General features: G+C 33.2%; 2 protein-coding genes across 3 annotated transcripts; both read right to left on the bottom strand.

Moving 5' to 3' along the window:
• Positions 1–6376: 6376 nt before the first annotated feature.
• Positions 6377–10367, bottom strand: LOC149528507 (disease resistance protein RML1B-like). 2 transcript variants are annotated; one of them, XR_016358685.1, is made up of 5 exons: positions 10229–10367; positions 8986–10066; positions 8614–8892; positions 7175–7768; positions 6377–6975 (listed from the first exon to the last, which is right to left on the bottom strand). XR_016358685.1 is itself a non-coding variant. In XM_089809777.1 (4 exons), exons 1-4 carry the CDS (start codon positions 10258–10260, stop codon positions 6493–6495), a joined length of 1875 nt encoding a protein of 624 aa, XP_089665903.1. In that variant the 5' UTR covers positions 10261–10367; the 3' UTR covers positions 6377–6492. The 2 variants fall into 2 exon arrangements, 1 of the variants encoding a protein (XP_089665903.1); XM_089809777.1 differs by lacking the exon at positions 7175–7768.
• On the bottom strand, positions 10231–10722 carry LOC149528506 (putative 2' cyclic ADP-D-ribose synthase BdTIR). Its single transcript, XM_089809778.1, has one exon. It carries the CDS (start codon positions 10720–10722, stop codon positions 10288–10290), a length of 435 nt encoding a protein of 144 aa, XP_089665904.1. The 3' UTR covers positions 10231–10287.
• Positions 10723–11455: the final 733 nt, after the last annotated feature.

The following is an 11455-nucleotide window of genomic DNA, read 5'->3' as shown; positions in this document are numbered from 1 at the left end:
GGCTTGCTCGGTTAAAAGCTTAAGAGATTGTTAAATCTCACCTTGTTAGAAGATTTTACACCCTGTTAGAAGTGTGCCTGATCAAAGGACTTCTAAACATTTATATGAAATGTTACCCTGCTAAAGCATTTACAAAATGATTGTGAAGTCAACCTTGATTAAAAGATTTCTAAAAAACTGATATAATGGTAAGAAAGTAACAGCAGAATGTACTGCCTGATGACTTACAACCTTGATTTGCTAATTTTAGACCTTAATTCTGTTCATCTTGATCCTTGTAGATTTGATATATCAATGCTGCTCATCTAAATACTTTGTAAACCATTCACTATCTACTCGGCTTCACTTTGCAATTCATAAACTCTTTGTATTCCTTCTCAACATAATATCATCATAACACCATCAACAACATCCATTAGCAACTACTATTGTTTAGTGATTTCGATCTCCTTATATAGCAAACATGTGATAAATGTTGTAATTCTTTTTGGCAATTTGTGTGATGTTTTGACCTTCACATAGGATATAAAGAACAAATTACATAAAATAGATGAAGACATGAAGACAAGTGCAACTCAATTGGAACTTGATCCAAGTAGTTGTTCTTCTCATTTTGCCAAAATAAAATACGTCACTGACTTGTAGGTAGAACTTATTAGAGAAGAAGGCAAGATCGGGAATGTCTAATGGACATTCAGAGGAAAATAACCCCCCACATTGATATTATGCAGAAGAAAATTGCACATGCAAAAACATTGACCCAATATGTATAATACCAATTTCTCTAGTGCAAAAACTTTAATTGAGCTATTCGGGGAGATTCAATTAGAAATTCATATTCTGAAGGTGTTACAGAAAGATTGGGGCACTACTTTGTCTCACATTTTGAAATTATACAGTGAGTTTCTATCACATTTTTGAATATCACTGCAATAATTGACATTTGTGTCAAAAACAAGGGGGAAATAGAGAAAATTGTCAAATTTTGGCATAAAGAGGGAAACAAAAATTGTATATAGAAATTTTATATATGTATATACCTATCAATCGGCAAATATGTAAAAAAAAATTTTAAAAAAAATTTGAAAAAGAAAAAATAGAGTTAGTTTGTCGAGTGACAGTTAGAAAAGATCAAAACTGAGTTAGGAAGCATTAACACAAGGGGTGTTTTGATGCAGAGTTTTTGATTCAGATTTATGAACTGACATTTTGATAAGTGTTTTTTTTTAACTAATGCCAACGGGGGAGATTGTTGGCTATGACATATTGTCAATTAGCTACAAAACACTTATGTCACCACAATTGGGTACATCAATATCAAGTATCCTGGAGTGGTATCGAGCAATGCAGTGATAGAGTCAACCAACCAAATTGAGCAAGACAGTGTTAACCAAGCCAAACAGTGTAAACCAAGTAACCAGTGTTACCAAGCCAGAGTCAGCGATGACCGAGTTAGTATTAACTAAGTAAAGTAGAAAGGTTTATCGAGCTGCTCAGTAGACCGACCAGTTAACAGTCTTTTGAGTTACTTATGCCAACTATGTTCTTGTCTAAGAGTGATCAATGTGAATCAACCAATGCTCAAGGCTGCCTAATGTCGAGTGTGTGTTGATTTGTCCTCTCAGCATCAACCGAGTGTCAGTATATCACCCAAGATAGAAGCTAATTGAGTTTTTAGTTATGAATCGAGTCTTAGAATTAAATGACTATGTATAATTTGTTAACTGCTAACACAAACTGATTGAAATAACTATTTCAATTATATATATATAAGAAGACATTTCATTTGCAAATGATGTTAAGGAGGATTTGTGATGTTGTGCAGTGAGTAAGCAAGTATCTAATAGAGAAAAGTGTATAAGCAACATAAGGGAATAATAGAGCATTATCCATCACAATTAGGTGATCCAAAAGCTTAACTGAGTATTACTACTGAGTTGTAGAGGTAGAGTTTCCTCATCTAGTTTATCCTAACAATTGGATTGGCTAAATCCCTTGACTGGGTGGGACTTAACCATCCTTTGTAAATCTCTTAACAGAGTTGGCTTAATAGCAATTCATTGTAAATCTCTTAACTGAGTGGGTGCTGCAAAGTACTTTGTGAATCCCTTGACAGGGTAGACTTAACTAGTCTTCTATACTCTTAATTGAGTAGACCATCAAAAGTGGTCAATTGTAAGCCTTAACCAACAACCTTTATACTACAGTGATAAAGTTGTGGGTACCATCCCTACCCTAGTTTTACTTTCTAATTGGAAGGTTTCTAGGTAACAAAATCTCTTGTGTCAAAGTATTATGGATGTGTTGAATGCTCTTTCATTTTATGCAAGCTAAACAATCAATCTATCTAATCTAGTGATTTAATCAAGAAATATATTAAAGGAAGTAAAGTTTTAATTGGCTAACTGATTCACCCCTCCCCTCTTAGTTACCTATGGGCACCACTAAATTTCCAACAAATCCTTCATCAATTCATCTATTTCCTAAATCTCCCCTTCTACTTTGTTCTTGTCTTGTATTATAATGCTTTGTATTTTGAGTTAATGCTCTTCTAATGATTATGATTCCCTTTGGTCTTCTATGCTTGATTTTATTAATGTTAACATTATTTTGGTTAAATCTGAATATCTATGACCTGGAATGAATTCTAATTTTTGGTTTTTAAAGAGATGATCTTTTTTAAGAAGTGTAATGTTTTTTTATATGACCCTCAAATTTTGTGTATTACAGATTATGGTTGGATCCATTTGTTATGATTTTAATTTTATCTTCCATCTTAGCCCATGGATACATTTTTATCAATAGTTTGATTTCATTTTTATTATTGGGATTCAAATATAATCCTATTAATTTCCCTAAAGCTGAGCCAATTCTTTCTAAGGTGTGAGAGTACATAATTTCAATTGGAATGTCCTACTGGAAATTTTAAAAAGCTAATTGTTTTCTCATTTATATTTGGACTCCATGGAAAGAAATTGATCATATATCCTTTGTAAGAACATACAGGTGATGTTAAGACATCATTTTTAACTACTCCATTATTGCAATGTAAATAAACTAAGCTAGGAGAAAGAGTTAGTATGGGTAAGTGCAAGAAGTTGGGTCTTACTTTTGGGCAAAAAGTGGAAGTGTTTTTCTTAGTTTTAGAATTTCTTGTCAATTGATATCAAAATTTGAGGCACTTACAAATTGAATATCGGAAAACTTTAGAAATAAAAATTGTAGTGCTCGGAGTCTAGTTTTTGAATATATATAATGGTATGAATCTTTAAAAACCACTTTTTTAAAATGCCCATTTCAGGACCATACCACACTCGTGTACGGACACCATAATTTGACATAGATTAATGAATTTTTTTAAATCCTTTTAACTAAAGTTAACTAACACACTAAAGATTGATGAGAATATTTTTCCTTTAATTTTTTATCAGTTTTGTATTGGATTTTAAGCTAATTTTTAAAACCTCCCATGTACGGACACCATAATTTTATAATAAAAAAATCACTTTTTTCAATTTTTTTTAATAAAGTTCAAAAGAATTGTATCTCGATTAATGAAATATATATTAATTTAAGAGAAACTATGAACTAAAAAAGTTATTAAATTTTTAGTGAACCTCACTATTTTACATTTAGGTACCATCTTTGATTAAAAAATATTGCAAAAATAGTAAAACAAATCATAATACTATAAAATTTATATTTCTGAAATCACGACAATGAGAACTCTAATGGATTTTTATTTTTTCAAATAATTTGATCAAGAAGACCCTCTAAAAATTAGTAAAATGTCTAAATTTACGAATTTAATGCCTTAGCCAAATCTTGAGAGGTAGAGACATAGGCTTGCTGCCACCAAGCCTATCCCAAACCAAAAAATGAGGTAGGAGAAAAAACTCCTGCATCATGTTCTAAGAAATGGGTACCCGTTATTTGAAATGAAAAAATGGGTACCTATTTTTAAAAGCTAAAATCGACCACAAAAATGTCCCAAAAAATTATAATTTTTAATTTTTAGAAACGTGTACCCATTTTTAATTTTAAAAAAAGGGTACCCATTTTTTTTAAATTTGCATCGGATGTCCGAACCTAAAATGGGAAGTTTGATCTATGAGATGGGCAAAGGGTTACTTGGAAGATTGTTGAGAGAGAGAGAGGGGAATATGAGGGATTTTATTGGTCAAGGACATCTTTTACCATAATTGTTTTAAGCATACTTAATTTTCTCAAAAAAACTTATTTTCTATTTTATGGGCTTGGGTATTCTATCTCTTCTTCTGAGCATACTTAATTTTCTCAAAGAAACTTATTTTCTTTTTTATGGGCTTGGGTATTCGATCTTTTGGAAACAAAAGATTATTGGTATGATTTTTATTTAGCCCCTTACCTTTTGGGTTATGTTTTTGACACCTTGGTCTTTGATTGTTGTAAATGCTTTGAGTATAATTCTTTTTTCCTTTTGCGTACTTCAATCCATCCATCGTCTGTACATTTTCAAGAATTATACTTCAATGTACGGTTATTTTTAATCTCGGACCCTTTGTTTGTTCTTGCGGTCAATTTAGCTAGATATTTTAGCCACGGTAGGGTTTACATCTGCCTTCTTCCTCTCTTCTCCCTGAATTTCACGTATTGATCACTTTGATTTCTTTTTTTCGTATTTATCCATAGATTAGCTTTTTGTAAAGTAATCACCATTTTTCTTAAACTATATTTTTAGACTCATAAAAAATAGTCATATTTTATTTCAAGTTAAATTCAATAAAAAGTTCAATCACAAAAGTGAAGATTTAATTTTTCTTAAAGATTTAATCTAAAAATTTAGACTATTAGAGTACTCACAACACAATTCATTATTTTTTTAAATGTCTTTCTATCTATTTTTATTTAAATTTTCTTCCTTCCTATTACAAATTTAGGACATGTCATTGATAAACCCCCACAAAACAATGTTTCAAAGTAATCATTTGATTTACCTACTCTTTAAGTTTTAATCATAATGTTTACTTTAGAGAATAAATGACATATTTAATAAAGCTAATTAGATAAATTTAAAATTATTTATATTAGTCAACTAAATTGTAGACAACATAAATTAATTTGTATTATGTTAATGATATTTATAATTGACAATTTTGTAATAAATAATAGTTTGAAGAACATAATTAAAATAGAAATAGCTAATATTCCAATATTAATATTATCTAATGGGATCAATTAATAACAATGTACAAAAAGTGAAACATTGAAGTTTGCATTAATCTAGGAAAAATGTGGTTGTCAATTTTACTAATATGTCCTTATAATCAATTGTGTGATCTATAGACTTATACAAAATTATATCTAAAGGCAAACAATCACAAGGATATAAAGTGTAACAATGTTTAAGAAATATATAGAATGATGATTACATGAAATAATATCAAGATAGCTAGTTTGAGGAGTCTAAACTAATGGTTCGGTGTTAAATTTATCAAATATTGTAAACCCCCTACATAGGAATCTCACTTTTATGGTGATTTTTTTGCGTAAAATTAATCTTAAGTGATATTGTCATTGCTTAAAATTATATATGTCAACAAGTACAAAAATTATGTTGACATGTATATAATCTAATTATTATATTTTAAAGAAATGAAAATTTAGTGGTGATGATGGTCATCCTTTGTATCACCTTCCCAACATCAACTACTTATATAGTAGTTGATTATGAGAAAGGTAAAGAGACAAACAAAAATAGCATCTTTAGAAAAAATAATGACATTGGGCAACAATAATGAAATTGGGCAAAAGAGGAATGAAGAGTAATGGTGTAGTTATGTGTGCCATGAAAAGGTGAAAGATGAAGCTTATTATATGTTTATTTGTAATGGTGTCATCCTATCTTTAATTATAACATTTTTATTTTTAAATGAAATTTATTGAAATAGTGAGGAAATAATAGAAATTAAAGTTATAAAAATACTAAACTACACCAAACATACACCATAAAAGATCATTTGAGTAAGTTGTGGAATTTTATCAAAATTGAATATGCTAGCAACCTAAAAAAGCTTGACTATATCCATCTTGAGAGCCAACCAGAATAAGAGGACACATTTAACATTAAAATGTATCATAAGGGAAAGATATGGTACCAAACCCCAAAAAAATCTAGGAATCTTGGTTGTTAAATCAATCATCTTAATACACATAGGACCCTTACATACAATAAAACTAATAATAGAAATTATGATAACACAACAAATATAGAGGACTTCAAATTATCTAGAAAAACCCTTAGCAATAAGTATGAACCAATTGAAACAACAATTTCCAAAAACAAACAACCTAATAACCTAAGTCTAATATCATTAGAAATAATAACACAATAAACTTTAGAAACAAAAAAAGGAGAATGCTATTATCAAATAGTAGAAATCTAAGAGTTCAATAAAACAACGGTGACAGCATTTCAATAATTAAATAGTGAAAGTAAGCTGATTGCACTTTTCAATGCTGCTTTCGCTTTCGCTTTACCGCATTATATGCCGCCAAGCGTGGTGCCTTTCTTGTAGGTGTGTATAATCGATCAATGATTCTTTGCAATACAATTAAAGCTTTGCTTTCTTCCTCAACTTCCACAATGGCCTTAAACCCCTTCTTTACCGTCGCATTTTCCAGTCTGTCTTTACCATCATACTCTTTGAGTAAAAACATAGTTAGCAGACTCCCCGTTTTTGGTACATGACAAAAATATTCATCTTCAAATTTTAACAGGCTCCAACTATCTGGTTTTACAAGCAATGTATATATGGTGATTGCACTCGGTGAGCTTTCAATCGTCCACTTATTTTCCCAACTGTAGATCTGCCCCGTCTTGACCTCAGAGACTGCTGCCTCGCCGATTACCTCAGAAAACAAATTTGCAGTCAATTTGGCCGATGCTCCAGGCATCGCCTTCTGTGTCAAAATGGTTCTCTTTACCAATGGCATCTGAAACATTTAAAATGCTCGCTTAAAAGTAGAGTATAATAAATAATTTTGAACAAAATCAATTGTAAAGCACAAATCTAAAAAGTGATTTTTGTTTTCAGTCTCTAATACAGAAGGAACAATTATATATTATTCACCATAAATAAACTTGCTTTCAACTCAAATCGGTTGATTGTGTGAGAAAAAGTAGTATTTATACCCTCAATCCAGGAGCGTATCCATCATCGGGTATTTGAATTACCAGATTTTCCAATCCTGGTCACTCCTCTATCCCTTCTACGCTTTGCAGCTGTGGGCAACCATTTATTTTCAACTGTCGAAGCCCTGTTACAGAAGATAACCCTGACACTGTTTCCTATTCTGGACAGTAATTCAATGTAAGAGCATTCAGACTCTGTAGCTGCTTCAACTCAATTTGGTTTAAATAATTCAGACATACAACGGCCAGTGATCGAAGCTTGGCACACATCTCTCCACTAATTACCAAGTTGGAGATACTTAGACGATCAAGTCGTATGGTTTCAAGTCTTTTCAGGCAGCTGCGCCTTGTAGAAGAATCCAAAATAATTGAATCTCTACCTTTTCTCTCATCCGGGGTCCGTTGGAAAGAAGCTTCCTCCAAGTTCAAAGATCTAAGATTGCTGAGATGCTGAAGTGATTGCACCAAGGATGTTGTATTCTCTAGTGAGTCAGTTATCTCTAATTCTTCCAAATGTTTTAACATTTCCATTGACCGATATGGAGGCTTTAGCGAGCAGAACTCAATCTTCAGCTTTCTCAACTCCGAAGTGGCCTACCATTGACAGTTTAATGATTCGTGTAGATTAGACTCAAGTATACAATTTATTTTTAAAAAATTATATATCTTAATTATAGAGTTAGAAACTTTGATTTTAAATCTTAAGAATATTTTTAATACAATCTGTTACCAATAAATTAAGATAAATTATTAAATTTATGAAATATCTATATAAATTTTTTATTAAAATATCAAATTATATATTGTATATTGGTATATATTTTAAATCAATTCAAATATTATCTAATTTTTTAACTATATTATAAACAATTTTCTAAAATCTTATTTCTAAATTATTTTAATATAATAATTTACTTAATATTATATAAAGTTATATATTAATGACAATGCTAGATATTCTTATATTAACTCTATGTCAAGCTAATGTATTCAAATAAATGTTAGTACAAATAAATAGTAAAATTATTATATATATATATATATATATATATATATATAAAATTAAATTTATTTATTTATATTTGATAAATAATTCAAATAATAGAACTTTACAGTTTTATAGAGTGATGCTGGTGATAGCTCCAACTTCATCTTGTTAATATGGCATATGAAGATAAAAGTTGGTTGTGACATCTCAAGTATGGCCATTTGAATTTTCATAATTTGAAGATTCTAACATCAAATGCATTGGTTCTTGGATTTCCTAAGGTTGAAGAGCATGACAAGATTTGTAAAGGATGTGCAAAAGGAAAGCTCATAGTGCTTCGTCTCTATGTTCAAACAGTTGATCGGATGGATTCTTTCTGGCTGTTAAACAATATTTGTCAAACAAGTACTTTGAAAGGAGACTTAATTTTGTGCAAAAATAAATAAAATACCTGGGTATTGGCCTGGAAACTGCTCCACAATTCTGGCCTTGCAAAAACATCTAATATGTGCAATTTCAATAGAGGAATCGAGGGAGGAAGGCTTCCTACATCGTAACCTATTAATAGGTCACTGTCACCTGCAAAATAGGTCCTTTTCCCTATTTTAAGCCACAGGAGGTCACTGTCAGCTACAAAATAGGTGATTTGCCTTTTAAGAGACCAATCGAAGATAGAATGGAAAGACCTCCCTTTGGTTTCTTGTAGGATTTCTTGAAACCCTTCTGCTGCCTGCATGTTCAGTGAGAGATTGACATAAACTCAAAAGGTTTTATCAAAAGATTTCTATGCTACTATTTTCAAAAAAGTAAAGAAGAAACACACCATAGATTCTAGAACCTCTGGTCTCCAAAGCCGAGGAGGGCCCAACTCATCTGCCATTTGCCTTCCTAGATCTCGCAAGTGATCATGCATTGCAAATGTCTCATATCTCTCATCGCCAACCACTTGAAGTAGGCACTTATCTTTTAGGGTTTGAAGTGCATGCTCAGGAGCGCTCCAGCCGGATGCCTTCCAAATTATTATAGCATTGCTTATCAAATCATAGTCCAAATCATAGCCATATTTTTTATTGAAGACACAGGCAATATCTATGAATATCTGTTTCTCCTCTCTATCAAGAGAGTCAAAACTAATTTTGAGCCTCTGCATTATATCCTCCGGCTGGCTTCTCCTGGCTTTTTCCAATTCTAACTCACAATAATGCTGCTTTTTTCCGTTTACATGGGCGCCCAGAACGATGAGAGAAAGGGGTAAACCTCCACAATACTCCACGAAGCTTTCCACCAGTTCTTTATACATCGAGGGCGGATGAGGCTTGTGGAAAGCATGGTTACAGAAGAGCTCCTTAGCGTGTTTTTCTTTCATTTCCCTCATCTTGTAACGGACATCTGCATCCGTTAACAAACTCTGGTCACGGGTTGTAATAATTACAAGGCTACCAGGGCCCAACGTGTCTTCAGGTATGAGGGCATCTAACTGATCTTGACGATCGATATCATCTACGATTATAAGGAAATGCGATTTCTTTGCCCTTTCTAGACGATCTTTTACTGCTCCTACTCCTTCAGCTGTATCCCGAAAATGCCGTTTATCGCCAAAAAGATCTTCCAAAAGTTTGCTTTGCAAGGAATGCAAATCACGTCTGGCATGTGATTCTCTCACATCAGAGAGAAAGCATGACGCAGCGTAACTTGAACGCTTCCTGTTAAACAGTTCTCTTGAGAAGGTTGTTTTGCCAACCCCGCCTAGACCATAGATCCCAATCGTTCTGGCTGTATCCGGACAAGAATTTTCAAAATTTTGAACTTGTTCAGAAAGGGCAACTGGATATTTTGCAACATACAACGGTCTCCTCTTTTCGATTTCTTGTAGTACACGGCACACAATCTTTTCACACAGATTTCTGAAATCGAAGATAAGAAAAATCTATTAAAGAAAGTCATCCTAGAAAAGTAAAATGAATCGCATGTACTTGACAAATGGGAAAAGCATGATGAATCACAATCTATACAAAACAATCGTAATCATGACGAATCATAACTGATGCAAATGACAGTAATCTTACTCTTTATGCACACTATCTTCATAACCAGACATGTCTGCAGCAGATGACAGGGCCTCTTTTCAAACCTCCGCCTTCTCCCGGTACTCGTCTTTACTCTTATAGGAAGAAAATGGCTTAGCATACGATCCCCTGTGTATGGAACGAAGCTCCTTAGGCTCCACACCATAGAAGACAGGAATGAAGAGGGCATCAGTTTGTTGTAGCATAAGATGCAACTCATCTAAGCACCATTTGGACTCCGCATATCTTTTCGAAAAAATGGCTATCTGCACGCGCGATGAACATATGGCATTGCTGATGGCAGAGTTAATAGACTCTCCCCCTTCAATCTCTTCACGGTCGAGAAATGCCCGGCATCTTCTTGCCTTGAGAAGGTCATACAACTGTTTAGCAAGGGTGTCTTTGACGTCAGGGCCTCGATGGCTGATAAATGCATCATATTGTTTAGAAGATGCAACCGATCTTCCCTGAGTAGATGAGGAGGTGGAAGCCATGAAAGGAGCCTGGAGGACTAAAATTGCAAGATGTAAGAGCTGTTCTAGAGCAGAGGGGGTGGATATGATATTCTGAGCAGTAGTGGAACACCTAACATAAAGGGGATTCCCCTCTCCTTTCTGCGGCAATGTATTCTATTATTAGCATAACTATCAGGTGGTATTGATGGAATATCAAACGAATAAGATAGGTAAGCTTTAAAAATCCAATTTTTGGGAGGCCGGGTCTTCTTTACCTACTGAGCAGAAATCAGTGTCGTAGTGGAGACTTGGAGAGTTCTACTGGGAGCCGTAACAGATGACGATTGAAGATATCAAAGGAAGAGGTATTGAACCTCAGCGTGATCTAAAGAGGTCTCTCATACAACTAAATAAGTAAGTTATCAATACTACCAAGCTATAGTTTATTTCTTCACCCGACTTGACTTCAAGAGCACGCATAAATTTAGAGATAGATAAAAGAAAGAACCTTCAACAGTGGAAATTTGTTCACATAGCCTATGTCGTTCGTTGTCCCCACAAGTGGAATAATCTCAGAGGGAAACCCCATCGGGAAGATTCCATTTCCCCGCCTACGGTGGAAATTTGTTCACATTGCTTTCTACGAGACTTTCTTGATTAGATGCTCGTCATTTTGCTTGGTCGTCTGGAACAAGTTAAACCCCTATTCACGGAGAAAGTGTGTGTGATCGGATGCCTGCTAGTGCTGGGTAATAATAAATAGTTTTGGCGT

Source organism: Cupressus sempervirens, chromosome 11 (genome assembly GCF_028749045.1).
Source record: "Cupressus sempervirens isolate cs-2001-9-10 chromosome 11, ASM2874904v1, whole genome shotgun sequence".
In the NCBI taxonomy this organism is placed as follows: Eukaryota; Viridiplantae; Streptophyta; class Pinopsida; order Cupressales; family Cupressaceae; genus Cupressus; species Cupressus sempervirens.
This window is presented reverse-complemented; position numbering and strand designations above follow the sequence as displayed.